Source organism: Ictidomys tridecemlineatus, chromosome 8 (assembly GCF_052094955.1).
Source record: "Ictidomys tridecemlineatus isolate mIctTri1 chromosome 8, mIctTri1.hap1, whole genome shotgun sequence".
Taxonomy (NCBI): domain Eukaryota; kingdom Metazoa; phylum Chordata; class Mammalia; order Rodentia; family Sciuridae; genus Ictidomys; species Ictidomys tridecemlineatus.
The window spans coordinates 61,596,816-61,620,134 of record NC_135484.1 but is presented as its reverse complement, the minus strand read 5'-3'; the positions used below and the strand labels follow the sequence as shown (position 1 = coordinate 61,620,134).

The 23,319-nt window shown below is 31.5% G+C and overlaps 1 protein-coding gene across 4 annotated transcripts in view; it reads right to left on the bottom strand.

Moving 5' to 3' along the window:
- Positions 1-23,319, bottom strand: part of Ascc3 (activating signal cointegrator 1 complex subunit 3) — a 340,007-nt gene that overhangs the window by 126,639 nt on the left and 190,049 nt on the right. For all 4 annotated transcript variants that reach the window (XM_078019561.1, XM_078019562.1, XM_078019563.1 and 1 more), the window contains 9 exons: positions 23,051-23,137; positions 22,058-22,234; positions 18,714-18,939; positions 16,728-16,882; positions 14,432-14,530; positions 13,389-13,557; positions 10,439-10,659; positions 2,714-2,799; positions 1,248-1,414 (listed from right to left, as the gene is read on the bottom strand). In XM_078019561.1, the coding sequence (XP_077875687.1) occupies positions 1,248-1,414; positions 2,714-2,799; positions 10,439-10,659; positions 13,389-13,557; positions 14,432-14,530; positions 16,728-16,882; positions 18,714-18,939; positions 22,058-22,234; positions 23,051-23,137 (1,387 nt within the window). The remainder of the gene's footprint in view (positions 1-1,247; positions 1,415-2,713; positions 2,800-10,438; positions 10,660-13,388; positions 13,558-14,431; positions 14,531-16,727; positions 16,883-18,713; positions 18,940-22,057; positions 22,235-23,050; positions 23,138-23,319) is intronic.

Sequence of the window (23,319 nt, the reverse complement as noted above, 5' to 3'; positions counted from 1 at the left end):
TTGACAAATTCAAAGTGGCTGCTGCAGGCAGGCATGAAGTCAAATTTATAGGTTCCTCAAAAACCTAAAGATAACACTACAATATGATACAGTAATCCCATTTCTGGGTATATATCCAAAGGAAATGAAATCAATATGCTTAAGAGATATATGTGCTTTCAAGTTCAATGTAGCATTGTTCATAACAGCTAAGAAATGGAATCCACCTAAGTGACCATTACCAAATGAACAGATAAAGAAAATGTGCTGTGTATATATAAGTGTGTGTTCATGTGTGTATTTGCATATATGTATATGTTTATACTTTTAAGCAATAAAAAAGAACGAAATTCTGTCATTTGTAACACTATGGATGAAGTTGGAGGGCATTATGTAAAAAGAATAAAGGCAGGAAAAAAACTGAATGATCTAACCTATATGTGGAACAAAAAAAAAAAAGTCAAAATTGATATAAAGAGTAGACCGGTAGTTGCCAGATGCTGGGGGTTGAAAAGGAATAGGGAGATATTGACCAAAGGATATGAAGTTTCATTTAGACAGGAGTGTGTGAGTATAAACAGTACACCAGGCCAACTATAGTCAATAATAATGTATGTTATAGTTGTGATATGTGGTTTCCCCAAAAGCTCATGTGTGAGACAATGCAAGAACACTCAGAGGTGAAATGATAATAAGTGTTGTAATCTATAGTGGGTTAACCCAGTGATATGGATTAACTGGGTGGTAATTCTAGGCAGGCAGAATATAGCTGGAGGATACAGGTCACTAGGTATTTGCCTTTGGGGTTTATATTTTGTCTCTGGTGAGCAGAGTTCTTTCTGCTTCATGATTGCCATAAACTGAGCTGCCATGATGTTCTGCTGTACCTCAGGCCCACAGCAATGAAATTGAACATTTATAGACTGAGACCTCTTAAAACATGAGAACCTAACGAACTTTACTTCTCTAAAATAGTTCTGGTCAGGTCTTTCAGTCAGAAAGAAATGAAAAAGCTAAATGTATATTTAAAAATTGCTAAAAGAGTAAATTTCTAATGTCTCACCATAAAAATTACAATTGATGTAACATGTTAATTTGCTTGATTTAATTATTCCACACTCTGTGTGCGCGTATGTGTGTGCGTATGTGTGCACATCTTAAAATATTACATTGTACCCCAACATTATATACAATTATCTGTCAATTAAAAATAATATCAATAAAAAGACTCAAAGTTTGTATAATTACTTAGAAAGAGTGGTACCAACCAAGCAGATGAATTTCATCTATGATGAGAATAGTAACTTGCTGAACATAGTTCCTATTTTGCCAGCTTCTGCTGACTCCATCCCACTTTTCTGGTGTAGTGACAATAAGGTCAGCCTGGGCAATGGATTTCATATCAGGAGTCACATCCCCTGTTAGTTCAATAACTCTGGAGGGAAATAAAAATGACTCTCAAGTAACATATAATCTTGTAAAGGCAACAATATATCATTCTAATAAAATTTTATGATGCTTAAAACTACTTTTTTCCTCTTTGATTTCTGAAATTTTCGGAAATGAGTCAAAAATATAAATCCAATTCTATGACACATCTTTTATACAGATGTATATATTTATAGAATCTTTAAGTAAATTTATAAATCTGAACTTCTATCTCCTTCTCTACAGAGTGGAACTAAAATCTTTTTTTTGGGGGGGGAAAAACATTTTTGGAAATAAACATCATTATTATTTTTTAATGAGGGAAAGTATTAACTTGATAAAAGGGGACACTCAATAATAATAGATTGTGTATAACTTTCATTTCTTAGGTTTAAATTTTCTCAAGTTAACAAATGAATTAAAACATACCAGGATACTGAATATATAATATATTCACATTATTCAAAGAATATGTTGTGAATCATCTCTGGAACATCCCACCTAATTCTCATCCAAAAGCATTCATAATTTGTATTTTATTGTTTTTTTAAAAAAGGGATAGGATAGTTTACTTAAAAGTCTTATTTTTTCCAATTATTCCTGGAGTTCATTTATTCGGTGTATAAAAAAGCTCATTGATCTATATAGTTATACAATATTTTCATTGGGTAGAGGTATATAATTAGTGATGCTCTATTGGACATATAATTATTCACAATCATTTGCTATATACTGTAATGAATGGTTTTGTAATATTCAAAAATAGTAAGTAAAAACACAATATATTCATCATAGAAGTTTTATATGTCATAAATACTCTCCATACACAATGCCTTTTAAGTGGTTTCTAGAATTTACTTTGAACAACATGAAAAAAAAATAAAGAGAAATAACATGTTTCTTTTACAATGAGAACATATTGAAGGGATTGGGAGTATAGCTCAGTGAGAGAATGCTTGTCTATTACATGTGAGGCACTGGGTTCAGCATCACATAAAAATAAATAAATAAAATTAAGGTATTGTGTCCATCTACAACTAAAAAAATGAAAAATTATACATATGTACTATAATATATATAGAAAAAATTAGCTCCCACCAAAAAGTATTCATATTAAGAAATTAAAAGAAGTTCATTTTTCAATCTTAAAACATGGGAATATTGACACCATTTTAATAGTAGCTATGAACTCTTAAAAGATTAAAAAAACACTGTAAACGTATTCATAGGTATTATGCAACTCTTTCATTTATTGGTCTTTTCAGACTATTGAAAGTGTATCTCTTGAACAAAAAAAGGAACTTACTTTTTACCAAGTTTTTCTTCTATTCTAACCTTCCAGTCATCCATTCTTTCACGAACTAGGGCTTTTAGGGGTGCAATATAAACCGCCTAAAGAGGGGGCAATGAGCAATAGGACTTTAATGAGAACAGTAAGGTCATTTTTCAAATAAAATAAACAAAATTTGTCAAAACAGGACAGTGTGGTTTTAAAATTTCACAGAATACTTAAATTTTTAAATTATTGAGAAAAAGTCATTAAGTTAAACTACACGTATCCAAAATAAAGCAGAAAATTAATGCATCATAAACATTCTATCATAAAAATACTAACAGGTGAATTTAAAATAAAAAAAACACTAAAGGTATTTTCCTTAGGCATTTTATAATGAAATTATGTTCTAACAATGTTAATACATTTATAAAACTATGAGAACATATATTACACAAAAAATTAGGATTTTGACAAAAATAAATATATGACTTCCTATTATGCTCAAGTTTTAACTAAGCTGTAACTCCTGAAATAATGTATATTGAAGGTTTTTAAATTATTACTTTTAGCACTTTTATTAGTACATTGTAGTCATACATAATATTGGGGTTCATTTTGACATAATCACATACGCATGGAATAATATTTGATGATCCATTTTAGCTCACAGTGCTGCTGCTTTCCATTCCCTCTTCCCTGTTTTCTACTCTACTGGTCCTCCTTCTTATTTATTTATTTTTAATTGGTGCTTTATAGTTATATATAAATGTAGAATTCACATAGCATACTTCGGTCTATTTTATTCTACAGTTCCTCTCTTTCCCTGTCCCACCTCCTTCCCTCTCTGTTCCCTTTCTCTACTCCACTGATCTCCCTTCTATTTTCAAATAATTCCCCTTCCCTCTTTTCCCCCTCATTTTGCTCTAGCTTCCACATGTGAAAAAAAAAAAAAAGAATTCAATCCTTTCTGACATATGGCTTATTTCTCTTAGCACAATGTTCTTCAGTTCCATCTATTTACTGGAAAATGCCATAATTATAGTTGAGTAAAATTCCATGTATATATGCAGTTTCCATGTATATATATACCAGTTTCTTTACCCAGTCATTTGTTGATGGGCCCTTGGGCTGGTTCCATAACTTGAGTATTATGACTTGCATTTCTATAAAGATTGATGTACCCGTATGCTGATTTAAACCTTTTGGATAAATACCAAGGAGTGGGATAGCTGGATCATATGGTGGTTCAATTTCTGGTCTATGGGGAAATCCCCATATCGCTTTCCAAAGTAGTTATACTAATTTGAAGTCTCATCAATAATGTATAAGAAATAAACTAGCTGTTTAAATTTTAATGCAGATCTTAACAAATTCCAGTCATATTTTTAGCTGTTTCAATTTTATAAAATAAATTATTCACTAAAACAGCATTTGTTTAAAAAATGTCTCAATCTAGAGTATTAACTCTTCTTTTTGATTTCTTTAAATATGACAGCAGAATGCATTACAGTTCTTATTACATATATAGAGCACAATTTTTCATATCTCTGGTTGTATACACAATATATTCACACCAATTCATGTCTTCATACATATACTTTGTATAATAATAATCATCACATTCCACCATCATTAATAAGACCTTATTAATGTGAGAGAACGCTCCCTTTCCCTCCAAACCCTCTGCCCTATCTAGAGTTTGTCTATTCCTCCCATGCTCCCACTCCCCACCCCACTACAAATCAGCCTCCTTATATCCGAGAAAACATTCTGCATTTGTTTTTTTGGGATTGGTTAACTTCACTTAGCATTATCTTCTTCAACGCCATCCATTTACCTACAAATGCAATGATTTTACTTTTTTAATTGCTGAGTAATATCCATTGTGTATATATGCCACATTTTAAAAATCCGTTCATCTATTGAAGGGCATCTAGGTTGGCTCCACAGTTTAGCTATTGTGAATTGTGCTGCTATAAACATCCATGTGGCTGTGTCCCTGTAGTATGCTGTTTTTAAGTCCTTTGGGTATGGTCTGAGGAGAGGAATAGCTGGGTCATTTGTGGTTCCATTCCTAATTTTCCAAGAAATCTCCATACTGCTTTCCATATTGGCTGCACCAATTTGCAGTCCCACCAGCAGTGTGTGAGTGTAACTTTTCCCCCACATCCTCACCAACACTTATTGTTGTTTGTATTCTTAATAGCTGCCTGGAGTGAGATGAAATCTGAGTGGTTTTGATTTGCATTTCTCTAATTACTAGTGATGGTGAACATTTTTTCAAGTATTTGTTGACTGATTGTACATCATCTTCTGAGAAGTGTCTGTTCAGGTCCTTGGCCCATTTATTGATTGGGTTATTTGTTCTTTTGGTGTTTAGCTTTTTGAGTTCTTTATATACCGTAGAGATTAAGATTAGTGCTCTATCTGATGTGTGAGAGGTAAAAATTTGGTCCCAAGATGGAGGCTCTCTATTCATCTCACTTATTGTTTCTTTTGCTGAGAAGAAACTTTTTAGTTTGAGTCCATCCCATTTATTGATTCTTGATTTTAATTCTTGCGCCACAGGAGGCTTATTAAGGAAATTGGGGCCTAATCCCACATGATGGAGATTAGGGCTTACTTTTTCTTCTATTAGACGCAGGGTAAACAATCCTTAGCAGGAAGATCGAAGCAGGTGGCATCACTATACCAGACCATAATTTATACTACAGAGCAATAGTAACAAAAACGGCCTGGTATTGGCACCAAAACAGATTGGTAGACCAATGGTACAGAATTGAGGACATAGAGACTAACCCACAAAACTACAATTATTTTATATTAGACAAAGGTGCCAAGAACATGCACTGGAGAAAAGATAACCTCTTCAACAAATGGTGCTGGGAAAACTGAAAATCCATATGCAACAAAATGAAATTAAACCTCTATCTCTCACCATGCACAAAACTTAACTCTTCTTTTTTACTAAAATATCTTTGTGAATCAATAATTATATAACAGATTAAAAATACTGGGTTCAATTCTCAGCACCACATATAAATAAATGAATAAAATAAGGTCCATACATCTACAAAAATATATTTTAAAAAATAGAGAAACAAAGTAAGAAAGAAAAAACACTAACTGAAAATCATGGAAAAAGGAAGTCTGAATATTTCTGAAATCACAAATGATGAAGAAACAGCACATAATTGCAACATTTCTAAGATACCTCTATTTCAAATGTAATATACTCATACAATTTAAAAACAAGAAAACCTTAAATGCTACATTAAAAAAAACCTGCTAGAATTAATAAGCACAGTCAAGAAAGGCAAAAGACATAAAAACCAATAAATAAAAATCAGTAGCATTTCTTAAAACTAACAATGAGTTATCTGAAAAGAAATAAAGAAAACAATTCCATTCACAACAACATCAAAAGATACTTAGAATTTAATCAAGAAGACAAAAATCTTTCCATGGAAAATATACAATATCAATCAAAGAACCTGTCTCTCACCCTGCACAAAACTCAACTCAAGGACTTAGGTATTAGACTAGAGACTTTGTACATGCTAGAAGAAAAATTAGGACCAACTCTCCACCGTGTTGGCTTAGGATACTTCCTCAATAAGATTCCTAAAGCACAAGAAATAAAATAAAGAATCAATAAAAAAAAAAATCAATAAAAAGTTTCTTCACAGCAAAGGAAACAATCAAGAATGTGAACAGAGAGCCAACAATATGGAAGAAAATCTTCGCCACCAATATCTCAGACAGAACATTAATCTCCAGGATATATACAGAAATCAACAAACTTAACCAAATAAATAAGTAAATAACAACAACAACAAAAACAAATAACCCAATTGACAAATGGGTTAAGGAACTAAACAGGCACTTCTCAGAAGAAAAAATATGAATGGTCAAAAAATATATGAAAAAATGTTCAACATCTCTAGCAATTAGAGAAACACAAATCAAAGCTACACTGAAAATCTATCTCACCCCAGTCAGAATGACAGAGGTTCATTTATACATTGTTGGTGGGACTGCAAATTGGTGCAAACACTCAGAAAGCAGTCTGGAGATTCCTTAGAAAACTTGGAATGGTTGTACATTCTGTGTCGAAGGAACTGCTGAGCTTGAGTCAACACTATAAATACAGAGATTTGATAAATTGTGGTATAAAGGTGTATTAAGAATTGTAATGCAAAAAATTATGAATGTATTGCACTCCACTATGTCATGTATGTAAGAAATAATAATAATAATAAAAAAGAATACTTGGAATGGAACTACCATTTGATCTTGTTATTCCACTCCTTTCTTTACATCCAAAGGACTTAAAATCAGCATACTACAGTGACATAGCTACTTCAATGTTTATAGCAGCTCAATTCAAAATAGCTATGATACCAACCTAGGTGCCCTTGAAGACATGAATGGATGAAAAAATTGTGGTATATATACACAATAGAATATTACTTAGTCATAAAGAAGAATGAAATTATGGCATTTGCTTGTAAGTAAATGGAACTAAAGAATATCACGCTAAGTTAAATAAGTCAGTCACAAAGATCCAAAGGCAGAATGTTCTTTCTGATATGTGGATGATAAGTTACAACAAAGGAGGGGAAGATTCGAAATTCACTGGACTACACAAAGGGAAATGAAGGAAAGGGAGGGGGTGACTGCAATAGGAAAGACAGTAGAATGAATATGGAATATCATTCCTATCCTCATATATAAATAAATGACCAGTGTAACACTATATCATGTACAACCACAATAATAGTATCCTAATTGTAACAAGTTATACTTATTCTATGTATGTATAATATTTCAAAATATACTCTACTGTCATGTAAAAAATAATAATGATAAAAAAGAAAAAAACCTTTCTTTTTCATAAGGTTATAGCTGAAATCAAAGAACTCTAGAATTTCAGAAATGATGGGGACTTTAGAAATGATTTAATACAATTTTTTAGGAAAAAGTTCCAGAGAAGTTGTGACGTCCCTTCTGTCATACAATAAATTGGTAGTGGGGGTAGAACAAAAACCTGATTTTCTTTCTTTGAAAAACTGTGGAAAAATTTGGAAGCCTCTGATTGATTTCATGAATGAAATCATTCTGTTTCCTTTGGAGTTTTATTTAGTTAAATTAAGTTTGCCCTGTTTCTACATTTATTCAAGGAGTACTGATAACAACAGAGAAAATTCCTCAACATGAGAACCAGAATAAACGTGTGCAATCACAGTTCATCTATTTCATCAAGGAATAAAGGTCCAGTGAAGTTTTGAAACTTGCCATGATAAAGTATGAAAAAGTGTCTACCCATTCTGGATCATAGTCTCCTTTTCCAGCTTCCACTTTCCAGACTTTATTGCAATCTGAGACACATTATGCTGTTTTATAAGCATATAAAATAAAATTAAACGTTTAACTGAAAAAAAAGTAAGAAACAAACTACCCAGAACAATCTACAGATTCAATGTAATCCCTAACAAATGCCAATAGCATTTTTCTTAGAGATAGAAAAAATCTAAATTATTAAGGAACCATGAAGAACCAAAAAACCAAAGAAATCTTGAGAAAGAATAAAGTTAGAGGCATTCTACTTCTTGACTACAAATTATAGTACAAAGCTTCAATAATTAAGATAGTATGGCGCTGGCACAAACATATACACATAGACTAACAGAACAGAATAGAGTCTAGAAATAAACACACATCTTGTCACTAATCTGACAAGAATACCAAGAAGGAAAAGGATAGGCTTCAATAAATGGTGTTGAGAAAATTGAACATCTACATTTAACAGAATAAAACTGGAACCTTGTCTTAAACCATATGCAAAAATTATCTTGAAATTTACTAAAAACTTAGATGTAAGATCTGAAACCATAAAACTCCTAGAAGAAAACAGGGAAAAAGATCTTGATGCTGGTCTTAGCAATGAGTTTTTGAATATGTTCCCAGGAACACAGGAAAAAAAAGGTGCAAATAAACAAACAGGGGTGCACCAAAGCTACAAACCTTCTGCACAAAAAAGGAAGCAATCAATGAATTAAAAAAATAACATATGTAATAGGAGAAAATACTTGCAGATGTTAATAAGGTGTTAATATCCGAAACATATAAGGAACTCATATAACCCAAGAACAAAAAGCCTAAAAATTCTATTATAGAAAAAAAAAGGTGGAGGGACAAATGAGGCAAATAGATATCATTCTGTTGAAAAACAGAATGGCTAACAGACATGAAAAGGTGCTTACTTTCACTAATCATTGGGGAAATGCAAATCAAAATCACAATGAGGGCTGGGTTTGTGGCTCAGTGGTAGAGCACACGTCTAGCACATGAGAGGCCCTGGGTTCGATCCTCAACATCACATAAAAATAAATAAATAAAATAAAGGTATTGTATCCAACAACAACTAAAAAATAAATATTTTTTAGAAATCACAATGAGTCAACACCTCACATCTGTTAGAACGAATATTATTAAAACAACGAAAATATTGGCAAGGATGTGGAGAAAAGGAAACTGCTACACACTGCTGGTAGAAATGTAGTTGGGGAACCCATTATGGAAAATACACATGGAGAGCCTTAAGAAATTATATATAGAAAACATCATCATCATCATAGAAATTTTACTTTTGAATACATATCCAAAAGAAATGAGATCAATATCTCAAAGACATGTACACTTCTATGTTTATTACATCATTGATTAGAAAAGCCAAGATAAAGAAACAGTCTAAGTGACCCAAGATGGATGAAAAAAGAAACTGAAACACAATGGGAGATCTTTTAGCTTTACAAAAGAAGAAAATCTTGCCATTTGCAATAATATACATTGTGTTAAGAGAAATAAGCTGAAAACAACAAAACATAATTTCACTGACAGGTGCAATTTAAAAAAGCCAAATTCATAGAAGCAGAGTAAAATAATGGTTAAGAGGGGTGAAAATGGGGGATATGAGGAGATATTGCTTAAAGGATACAAAGTTTCATTTATGTAGAACAAGTTCTAGAGATCTAAAGTACAGAAGGGTGACTGTATTTGATAATATCGTATTAATAGACTTGAAATTTGCTGACTAGATATTAAATGTTCCCACTGCAAAAATATGTAATTATCTGAAGTGATGGATATCTGAGCTATCTTGATTCTAGCAATTATTTTATAATGTATATGTATATTTAAGTATCACATTGAACACCTCAAATATAAATCATTTTTATTAGAAATAAAATAGCATTGGGAAAAATTTACTAAATATTATGTTTTAAAAAAATTAAAAATCAATACTTATTTGATTCTGGTGTTATTTGACATTAATTGATAATATCAATATTTGGAGGAATGTAGTATAAGTTATGTCTATATTTCCTGTGTATAATCAAAGTGTTTTAAAGTATTAGCATTTCATTCATATCCAAAGAATGATTGTAAATTATTATATACCTAACAAGTACAGCTAAGAATTAATTACCTCATAAAAGAAGTACCCATGAATTATAGATATGAGGATGTGTGAGCACTATATACATGAGAAATTCATCTAGAAGACTCCAAAGCTGATAAATTTTTTTTCAACAAATTATTCTAATACTGATCTGGCCCCCTGGAAAATTCACTGAGGGTATAACAAAGCTATTCACCAGGGTATGCCAGGATATTTGGACCTGGCTAGTTTAGAGACATTAACTATCTTTTCTAATTGAATATAATAAGCATACAATATGTTCAACATACCTTTGAGGAGGGATACTTGTTGAAGACTCTGAAAATAGCTAATTCAGCTGCAACAGTCTTTCCTGATCCAGTGGGTGCTCCAAGTAGGACATTACAGTCTGTGTGATACAGTGTATGAAATATCTGTGTCTGCACAGGGTTAAAGTGGCTGAAGTTGTACAGGGCTTCATATGCTTTACATCCCAAAGCCGTAATTGGCAAAGGCTGAAGATCCAGTAATTCTGAAAAGATCCAACAGGTACTTCTATACAATAACTGAAAAAACATGCACAATACTGAATACTGTATTTTAAAGAATAACATTTCCTAATTATCTCAAGAGAAGAACATATTTAATATAAGTTCTTATATACCAGTGACACATCTTATTCAGTCACTACATTTAACATAACTGATAAACAGAACACTTTTATTGTAGAGTTCCCTATAAACCAACTATATATTTCTCTTCCACAAAGGGAAATGACTTGAATAAAAGTACATGAAAGTATGTATGTTATGGTACAAAAATAAATCTGCTGTAATTTGTAAAACAATGAAAACCATTTGTAAACAGTAGTATTGGAAGATTACTTTTGATCTGCTAGATACTGACCAATCCCGAGTAGCTGAGTGAGCTTTTGGTACAGCCAATGGAAACAAAAATGAATTTAGCCTTATTCAGGAAGGAACAAGGATAGTAGTTTCAGAACACAGCATAACTGAGTAAAACAAAACGAAACAAAACAAAAAACTCTCCTTAAAGGGTACAGGTCTTCTTACTTTCACTAATCATTGCTGAAATTTATGTCTGTAAAGTAAATTTATGTATTGAAAGACACTAGATTTGGTTGCTTCTCATTATACCGACTGGGTGCCGAAGAAATTAGATAATTATTACAAAAGTTTAAAAAAGAAGACATAAAAAAATCAGTTAAAATGACACATTGATCTGACCTTTATAGTATGGTTGCAAAATGAAAAATATGATAAATTTTCTTCTAAAAAATGTACTTAAAAACAAAAACTAACTTAGTTGGGCATGGTGGCACAGGCCTGTAATTCCAGCAGCTCAGAGGCTGAGACAGAAAGATCCCAAGTTGAACGACAGCCTCAGCAACTTAGTGATATCCTATCTCTCAAAATAATAATAATAATAATAATAATAATAATAATAATAATAATAATAATAATAAAAAGACTGTGGATGTGCATCAGTGGTTAAGTGCCCTTTGGGTTCAATCCTGGGTACCTTGTCCCTAAAGGAAAAAAAAAAAAACCCAAAATAAAAAGATGACTTTAAAAAGTTATCTTTGCCCCACCCATTGCTCTATTCTATTACAAGGATAGCTGAGAGCTAACTTCATACTCTTTCTGTCATACTCTCTATGTCTGATTATAATTGTTTAAATTTTCCATAGCACTGGAAATCCAGGAAGGAGGGAGACATTCCAAGATAAGGCATGCAATGCTAATCAAACATATTTTTTAAAATAAAAGACTAAAAATTAAACATTGTACAATGTCAAATGCACAGTTATTGACAATGTTAAATTAAGATGATCTATTACAGTGATTTTACCTAGATGGTATGTTTATACTATATCAGCTAATTATATAAATAGGTTGATATGTATTTGGTTGCTTAACAAAGAAATTATTAAACTGGCATTAACAGATAATGCTAATATATGTAGAATTAAGTACTTTAATGAAAGAAAGAAACCTAGCAATGATATTGGAAGCATATATTTTAAGTTAAAACATCACTTCCACATATTTTGAACTTATGAGATTCTAGATATCACAAAAGCACATTTGATGAAATAAGACCAGAAAGACCCTCTGCAATAGTAGATTACTAGATAATACAGTCTCAATATCATTGTATTTTGATAAAATTTTTTGGTTTTGCTATGCCAAGATATCAAAGAGAAATTGAGATGTAGTATAAAGAATCTCTCAATGAATAATATGAATAAGGTGTACATTTGACAAAATGAAAGATTATAAAGTCATATTTAGGTCTCCTTTCACTTCTGAAAAGACTGTCAAATAGCATGCTATTTAAAGTAGTCAGAAAACATTTTTATTCTGAAAAGTCACACAGTTTGTCTGAAATATATGGGAAAGAAAATTTGACTCCTAATTTATGTCTGTAAAGTAAATTAAGGATCTCTGAAAATCAATACTCATCAATTATGAATTCTCAAGAAATGAAATTAGTACACTAATTAGTTTCAAGATGTTTTTGAAATAGATTTAAGGAGTACTTGAAAGTATCACTGCAAAGTCATGAAATTTTGCTTTTTTAAAAAAATCAAAATAGAAAGGCATTTGTTCATGTTATGAAAACCTAGAGTTTATACATTACAACAATAAAAAATGCTGCTGAATGCTCTTACTTTATATCCCTTTTAATAATTTGTTTTATATATATATATATGAACATTCCAAAATCTGAAAAAAAAATATGAAATTTGAAACACTTTGGGTTTTAAACATTTTGGATAAAAGATAACCTGTACTAGAAATAAGTTTATGTAAATTGGAATAAATGTAAGAAAAAAGAGATATCTCAAAAGTTTCACAGAGAATACAGATTAAATGATAAATGACAATTTCAATGAAAAAGGAAGGCTATATGGAGAAATAATGATTATATGTACAGATGAAAGTCCAGTAACACAGAAATAGTAACTCTCATCATTACTATAATTATCAGAATTGACTAAGCCTACTTTAATGCTTTTGGAGCTTAAATAAACAAAAATTAAAGGTCCACAATTTGACTATCGACATATACATATTTGATTTTGAAAATTTTGAATACACAGTTTAGAAACAATATTGTCAAGTAAGTTGGACTTTGATTCAGAATAAAACAACTTTATACTTGTCAACATTAATTAAAATAACAATTTTGGGAAGTCAATAATTCACATCAACACATTAATGTTCAAATTGTTACCTGTATGGGGCGGATGCCTCTCTGGTAGAATCAGATGTTGGAAGTTGATAATACAAACAGCCTCCGCTCCTAACCATCTATCAGAAACTGCTCGGATATAGTATTGGGAAGGCAAAGGTTCAAAAATAGGGATTGTAAATACCAGTAGTTGAGCTTCTTTACTAATGACCTAATGTGAAATAAAGTCTAAAATAAATAAAGTTCTTAGTAGTCAATTCTTAATAGTATCTATACAAGACATAATAAAAATAAACTATGTTAGATTTCTAAATAGCTCAGATATTCAGGTACTACAGTAATTTGTAGGCGATTTCCTTCTGAGGATTATTTGACATAACAGAAGTTAAGAATTTACACTAACTTTATATTATTTATATGTATGTTATCATTATGACATGTTACCACTTTGATTCATTATCAGAATTTCCCAAACATGATTCATTGAATTACTTCATGATTTCTATAATTTCAAGTACCATATCATTATTTACTTAATCTTTTTCTTTAAATCTGATCAGTATCTTAAGTGGAATATCTTAAATCTCTTAAAAATAAATAGGTTACATGGTTAACAAGAAGATAAATGCATGAAAACAAAATATTGCTATAAAATACTATTGCTATCCAGTCAAGACTTTCAATCAGAAGCTTGCTTTCTCTTTGATAAAAAGAGAAATTATAAATAAAACATGAGTTAAAGATGAAGCAACTATTGAGTCTTTACAGAGAATTTTACAAGGAATGGATCTTTTCACTAAGTGATTTATTATTTTCAGAAAATTATTTTTACCCCCCTTATTTTATATATTCCATGCCTCTAGAAGCCATGCCTTAAACCATGGTAAAGATTATAAATGAATTTCTTGAACTAGGATCAGACTGAATAATCAATATTGTCACACTGAATCTCTGTGTTCCTTTGAAACCAAACAGAAAAACAGAACATAACAAAACTTTGATGGAACTCTGAAATCAGAGAGATAGTAAAAACAAAAATTGTTTATATTTTTTTTATGATAGTTAAATAATAAGGTTATATTCACCTGTTTTTTAAGAGCTAGAAAATACTCTGAATGATAAATATGATCATTTGTAGGATCTTCCACCCAAATCCACCAGGGTTCTCCTACTGTCCCATGGACCTAGAAGAAAAATTATCCTAGTACTATGAAAGTCATAACTCAAGTTACAGTACTGTTTACATATCAGCACCTATTAGTCTAACAACTTTTTTGATATATAATTTATAAAACAAAGTTCACTCATTTAAAGTATACAGAGTTCAATGGTTTTAACATATTTACAAAGTTGTACAACTATGAACATAATCTAATTTTAGAACATTTTTAATCACCTCCAAGAGAGTACTTATATTCATTAGAAGTATAGATTTGGCTATTCTAAACACTTTGTTAAATGGAATGATATAACATATGGTCTTCTGTGACTGGCTTTTTAAACTTACCATAATATTTTTATAGTTCACCCATGTTTTAAACTGCATCAGTACTTTGATTCGTTTTATTGTCAAATAATATTCCACTGGACACATATAAAATATTTTGTTTATATAAGCCAATCTCTTTTTTCCTTATATACTCCAATAATGTTCAGTATTCACTTATCCCTCAGGGACTCATGAAAAGAATATCACATCCCAATCATTTCTCCTCTAAATCTTCTTGTACTGTCTCACATGAGCTTTTGGGGGATACCACATTTAAGCCATAACACCTGGGATAATTTTGATTCACATACAGCCAATCAGCTCATGGCCTTCTCCTGACAATATCTATAGTAAAGGAGAAGTCCATAACAAACACTTGGCCTAATTAGACTGGGGGGAGGGGTGTGTGTATGTGTGGCAAAGAGGGCTTACAGTTTATATTGTGGGCTGAGGAAGTGGGTATGTGTTCCCCTTACTTCATTAAAAGTGAGAAAGAAGCAGAAAAACATTTGAGAAGTATCCAACAGTGTGAGTAGAGCAAAGAAGTGAAAAGATCTTGGGCCTTGAACAATACTGTTAACCTCAAGACTGAACCATCCTTAGGGCCTATCTGATCTGTGGACCTTTTATTGTACAAAAGGATATATTACCTTACGTAAATCAGATTGAGGCAAGTTAGGTTTTACATTCTTGAAGCTAATAGCATTATAAGAGAGTTAATTATAAAAACAATTAAGTACTTTCTCCTATTAATTAATAAAACTAAATTATGATTTATTATGAATAGCAATAGTAGAAAACCATGTGAAAAAATAATGAAACTTCCATTCCTTTAAAAACAATCAAAAATTTCAAATGAGCTTATACTTAAATATAATTTTATATTTTATATAAAATTTCATATTTATAAAAATATTAACTGTAATTTGGTGTTATCAACTAGTGCTCATATACTGTGAGAAAAATAGGAATTAGGAATGCTTTAGGAATTAAAGGTCTGAATGCTTTAGTGACAATGTAGAATTAAATTATAACATGAATGGGTGATTTTTAGAACACACTGCTGAACAAAATTCATTTACATTAAAGATGTACAAATGTTAACTAATATAGGAAGTATCCAAATACATTTAACTAGAATTTTATAAGACTACTCCATGTAAGCATTGTTATATACAGTTTCTGATTTACTTGCCTTCCCCAGTTAGTTTTTTGAAACTGAAGACTGAGTCCTATTTGCCTTTTGTATATACAATTTCTAACACAGTAACTAGTCAAAGGATATATATTAAAAGCTATTGATAGAATAAGAAGAGAATACAAAGTAGGTTTTTACATGTATGTTTACCATTATGTTGGTAAACACATATAAGATATTGAAGAACATCTAAGTATTAAAGCAGGAAAAGGAGGAATAAAAGTAGAAATAGAAACATGATAAGAATCAAGAAAGGACATTCTAGGGAAGAGCTATGTATAAAATGCTATCTAATCAGAGAAGGAAAATAACTGAAAAATCTGCTTATTATGGCAATTCGTCAATCAGATATTAGAGATCCTTGAGGAAGTAGTCTTAGCAGAAAAGAAACTGGTGACAAGAAAGAAAATGTAGAATACCTTTTCTATAAGTCTAATGTTTAAGAGAAGGAGAGAACAGTATTTTGAGAGACATCATGATTTAAAAATGGATTTTTGGTAAGCAAAAATGAGAGTCAATAGAGAGGGCAAAAATAAATAGCAAAGTTCTCATGGATTTGAAATCACTAAAATATTGTCCAGTGTTGCAATGTTAAGTTCCCTAGGCTCTCTGAGGACAGATGTAGGGAGGTGTAGTAAAATCTGAGGTACAGACATTTTAGTTTAATATAGACATAGATATTTTCCACTTCTACCTGATCATTCCATGTAAAATCAGGGTAGATGCTGAGTGTCACTCGGAGGACAGTCCGTGTGATAGGCTGAATGGATGCTTCCATCATAACAGAAGGAATCTGATGAACACATTGTTTGACCTTCAGTCCAATATTCACATGATGCAAAATGTGACCTGAAAGAAAAATATCACATAGAAAAAATGTGTTCAGACAGAAAAAAAGCAATATAATCTGACTTGTAAATGGGATTTCAGAGTAGGTGATTTTATTGCTTGTTTTATGATTTGCTATGTAGAATAGCTGACATTCTTGACCTGGCATGTTTGAATATTTTGTAATAGTTAACTCGAATTAGCAATTCATAGCTCTGGAAATCAGTATCAAGGATCCTTTAAGTATTAATAGGGTTCTGAGCCTTGATATTGTGCTTAAACTACTATAAATGGAACTACTTTTTGAGTTAGTTTAGAACACATACAGAAATATTTAACATTTTATGTACATAGCCACTGGTTTATTCAGAGTCTACTTTAGAACTCTAATATCACGAGAAATGCTTCAGGAATTAAATACAACTCATCCACCCAGGCCCACTTCTAGAAAACATAAAATAATCAGGTTCTGGAATAAAGACATGTATGGGAATACCAAGGGTACAGGCTGTTAAAAAACAAATGTGACTAACTGATTTGAGCAATTAAGTGAAAACAGATTATATTTTAAAGCATCAAGTGTGCAATATGTGCACAGTCAACTTACTTTGTTAATAATCCCTCTTTCTTTCTGCCCTTTTTTCTACTCTATTACAAATGTAATAACTATCTCAGCCTCTCTAAACATCTTTGGAATTCTTTTTTTTTTTTGGTACCAGGGCTTGAACTCAGGGGCACTTGACCATTGACCCACATACCCAACACTATTTTGTAATTTTATTTAGATACAGGGTCTCACTAAGTTGCTTAGTGCCTTGCTTTTGCTGAGGCTGGCTTTGAACTCGCAGTCCTCCTGTCTCAGCCTCCCCAGCCGTTGGGATTACTAGGGTGCGCCACTGAGCTCAGTTTCATCTTTAGAATTCTTGCCAGCAGTAATCCTCCTTCTTATTTGTCTTCAGAATGATTCTTTTCATGTGTAATGTTTATCCTTTGCAGAAGTAAATACTGTCTAATCAATGCATTATACATTTATTCAATAAATGTTAGGATTTGTGGAAATGTATGTTTAGGAATAACTTTTCAATATTACACAAAATGCTGGACACTGAATACTATGTATGCACCGATAACAACTGGGTCTAAAGGCATATTTGTGTAATTAAGCTTGTTTAGAAACTCTGGAGAATGTAGAGCTTATTGTTCAATTAAATTTTTACTGTAATAGTGCTGATATATATATAACAAAATCTTTGAAATTAGTTCAATATTAAGAAACAAAATGAGAATAAATATCACTGAATGATTCTTATCATTAATGGGTAGGATCTACATTTAAAATACTTAAAACTTTGCTAATATAAACTATTTTAATTGCTAATTCTTTTGGAAGGGGTAGTGGGGGTTGAACCCAGGACCGGCAGCTAAGCCACTAAGCAATATCCCTAGCCCATTTAAATTTCTTTTTTTTTTTTAAATTTTGAGACAGAGTCTTGCTAAGTTGCTGAAGCTGACCTGAAACTTGTGATCCTCCTATCTCAGCCTCCAGAACTGCTGGGATTATAAGCATGTATGACCACATCCAGCCTTAATTGCTAATTCTGCTAAATAACTTCATAAAATTTGGAGTGACTTTTGCTCTTTTGCATAAATAAAGAGATTTTATATGTAGGTTCAAAATTTATATTGAGTTTATGCATTCATGAATGTCAAAATTAACAATGTAAACTATAATGTACAAAAAAACAGAAATAAAAAAGAATGAATAATATGAAAATTCACAATACTTTTATATCTAGTAAAATATTTTATTTTCACAGAAAAATTCATTTAAGCAATTTTTCCCCCTTCTTACCTATTTCATCTTTCCTCATATCTTTCAGCTTATCTACAGTAAGATTTTTTTCTTCTAATCTTGTTAGAATGTGTGGTGGTAACACTGAAAATTGTCTCAAAGGGCTAGCCCAACCCCAAAGCCTCTTGTCAATGACTTTACTAAGATTCAGGAGCCTGTAGGTCATGGTAGGCCAACGTTTCCTCAGAGCAATTTCAAAAAGGGCACGAACGATTCTAGCTGCATTCTGAAGAATAAAATGGGGAGATTGGGTTGTTAGGTCCAATGTGTTTTCAAATTTGTCAGTAAATTTATTATTCAAATTCAGCCTTCTAGAATGAATTAATAAAATCAGCAAAGCAGCAGGATATAAAATCAATACCCATAAATCAAATGCATTTCTCTACATCAGTGATGAATCCTCTGAAAGAGAAATCAGGAAAACTACCCCATTCACAATAGCCTAAAAAAAAAAACAAAAAACAAAAAACAAAAAAAAACCCTTGGGAAATGAACTTAACAAAAAAGGTGAAAGACCTCTACAATGGAAATTACAGAATACTAAAGAAAGAAATTGGTGGAGACCTTAGAAGATGAAAAGATCTCCCATGTTCTTGGATAGGCAAAATAAATATTGTCAAAATGGCCCCACTACCCAAAGCACTACACAGATTCAATGCGATTCCAATTAAAACCCCAATGTCATTCCTTATAGAAATAGAAAAAGCAATTATGAAATTCATTTGGAAAAATAAAGAGACCCAGAATAGCAAACGCAATCCTTAGCAAGAAGAGTGAAGCAAGAGGCATCACAATACCAGACCTTAAACTATACTACAAAGCTATAGTAACAAAAACGGCTTGTATTGGCACCAACAGACATGTAGATCAATGGTACAGAATAGAAGACAGAGAGATAAATCCACATAAATATAGTTATCTCATACTAGAAAAAGGAGCCAAAAACATACACTGGAGAAAAGATAGCCTCTTCAACCAATGGTGCTAGGAGAACTGTAAATCCATATGCAGCAAAATGAAATTAAGACCCTATCTCTCACCATGCACAAAACTCAACTCAAAATGGATCAAAGATGTAGAAATTAGATCAGATACCCTGAGCCTGACAGAGGAAAAAGAAAAAGTAGGCCCAAATCTTCATCACATCAGATTAGGCTCCAACTTCCTTAAAAGACTCCTAAAGCACAAGAAATAAAATCAAGAATTAATAACCAGGATGGATTCAAACTAAAAAGCTTCTTCTCAGCAAAAGAAACAATTAATGAGGTGAAGAGAGAGCCTACATTTTGGGAGCAAATTTTTGCCATACACATGTTGGAAGAGAATTAATTTCCAGAATATATAAAGAACTCAAAAAACACTTAAAAAATCCCAATCAATAAATGGGCTAAGGAGCTGAATAGACACTTACCAGAAGAAGATATACAATCGATCAATGAATATATGAAAAAATGTTCAACATCTTTAATAATTAGAGAAATGCAAATCAAAACTACTCTAAGATTTCATCTCACTCCAGTCAGAAGGGCAGTTATCAAGAATACAAACAACAAGAAGTGTTGGTGTGGATGAGGAGAAAAAGGCACACTCATACATTGCTGGTGGGACTGCATAACTGTGCAACCAGTCTAGAAAGCAGTGCGGAGATTTGGAATGAAACCATCATTTGACCAGCTATCCCACTCTTGGGTCTTTAACCAAAAGACTTAAAATCCACATAATATAGTAATGCAGCCACATCAATGTTTATAGCAGCTCAATTCACAATAACTAAACTGTGGAAGCAACCTAGATGCCCTTCAGTAGATGAATGGATAAAGAAACTGTGGTATATATACACAATGGAATATTACTCAGCAGTAAGAGAATAACATTATGGCATTTGCAGAAAAATGGATGGAGTTCGAGAATATCATGCTAAGCAAAGTAAGCCAATCCCCCAAAAACAAAGACCGAATGTTTTCTTTGATAAGTGGATGCTGATCCATAATGGGGGAGGTCATGGGAAAAATGGAGATATTCTGATTGGGCAAAGAGGAGGGAGGGAAGGAGAGGGGATATGGAGGCAGAAGGAAAGATGGTGGGATGTGATGGACATTATTACCCTAGGTACATAAATGACTGCACATATGATGTGACATTGCATCGTGTACAATCAAAGAGAAATGAAAAGTTATGCTGCAATTGTGTACAGTGAATCAAAATGCATTCTTCTGTCCTGTATACCTAATTAAAATAAATAAATAAAATTTTAAAACCCAACAACACTATTCATTACATTTAAATAAAAATAAGAATTTTAAAACAAAAAAATTAAGAACATACTTTTTCTATATTAAATCTTTGAATAAAATTACAAATATAATAGAATAATTACATGAGATAACGTAATTATATAAGATTAAAGTTTTAATTCTCAACTTAATAAAGGTATTTCTAAATAAAAATAATAAAAATGTATACTTTAAAGGTTAGGAATTTTTGTTTTAAATATATGCTTGGAATCAGGTATGGTGGCACACACCTACAACCCCAGCAACTCCAGAGGTTGAGGAGGAGAATCATAAATTCAAGGTCAGTTTCAGCAACGTAGCAAGACCTTGTCTTAAAGGAAAAAATAAAGCCAAGTGTCCTTGTGTGGGAGGCTGAGAAAGGAGGATTGCATGTTCAAAGCCATTCTCAGCAATTTAGCTAGGCCCTGAGCAATTTAGTAAGACCCTGTTTCAAAATAAAAAATTAGAAAGGGTTAGAGATGTGGTTCAGTGATTTAGGGCCCCTGGTTTCATTCCCTAGTACTAAAATAAATAATTAAAAGAAAAAAGTAAGAAAGGACTGAGGATATATTTCAGTGGTAGAGAGCCTCTCAGTTCAATCTGTAGTATTACCAAAAACAAAACAAAACAAAACAAAAAAAGAAAAGAAAATGAAAGACAAAGAAGACAAAAAATAACTTATTTTATTTCACACGATGGTTTAAATATATGAAGAATTTTTTTACAATAGCAGTTTTTAAAAGTTATAAATTAAATGAGCTGTAGGTTTAGGGAACAATTTTCTTTCAGTATTCAATATTTAAAATCAGAGACCTATCATACTGGAATATATATATTAGGCCTTATATAAGATAGATATGTTACTAAGCCAAACCAACCACTAACTTTCACCCCCAGTCCTGATTTACAAGCACAGGTTACATAAAAGATGTACAAATCAATATCTTTAATTCTAAGGAGAAACAGTAGTTCATAGAATTTCTCAAAGTAATGTATTCACAGGATAACAGAATTAATTCCTTGGTCTCTAGAGATAAACAAAGAAGAGAAAATGGGGAGTAAGATTCTTACCTGTGCAACATATGCAGAATCTGATATAAGGGAGAAACTATCCATCTCTCCTCGGCTGATGTAAGTTTGAAGTAAGATGTTTATTTTCCCATAACTATTTTCTACACCTCCAGGAGCTGAGAGTTCACAAAAATTGTTTAATAGAGCATCTAACTCCTCTATTTCTTCTTCTCTGACCTAGAAGAGTCAATTTTTTTATAGTAATATTTGGTCTAATTTATTGAAAAACCACATTGCATGTTTTTAAGGTTGCCTTTTAGTATAATGTAATATTTTACTCTTGTACAGCTAAAACCCAGTAATTTTCCCATAGGTAAATTATAAAATATAATATGAAATTATGTTGAGGCAGGTATAATTATATTTTATTGTTTATCACCAATATTAAAGTTGTCATTGACACATAAAAAATTAAGTCATCTGACCTCACCATCCTTCAAGTGATGAGGTTTCATTTTTTATTTTACCAGAGTAAAACCTCTGCCCAAACTGATTAGGGCAAACTTGATTATCTTCAAATGCATTCATTACAGTCATATATTTTTATATGGTATAATGCATTCATAGCTTAAAGTTGTGAAGTACTGTTTCAAAGTATTAAAGTTTTCACTGTTAATAACATTAAATTATAATATGGGTACAGAAATATTCATTTCTGTATTAATTTGAATCATGCATTTACTTAACATTTTCTTCAGTGAACTATATTGCAAATAAACCAAAACATATACAATATATTTTTTGATAAATTCATTCATATAAAACCTATTTAAATTTCTTGATTTGGGATACAAAGCAAAGCATGATGTTAGGTATGCTATGATATTATTATCTAGAACACTGAGTTTTCTTGTAGAAAACACTGCTGATACTCCAAATATGCCATATGCCTTTTTTATATTGTATCAGGAATAACAATTAATTTCAAACTTTCATAAATGAATAAATGTGTCTATGTTGTACATATCTGACTGAAACTTCAAGTGATCTTACCTTGATCTGATCAAATTCTTCGGCTTTGGAGACTATCGCAAATATGTCACCTTCTGTTTTGTGAGCATCGAAGAGTTCATTAAAGGTCTACCAAAGTAAGTGTCACATTTAATTAAAATAGAAGATCCAAAGATATTATCAAATTTATGAAAGATTAAAAAACACTCCTAAACGTAGTTAGAAAGCCATTAGAACCAAAAAAAGATCAGTAAAATCATCTAATGAAATCTATACTAAATGTCTAAAAATATTCAACATAACATTCTGGT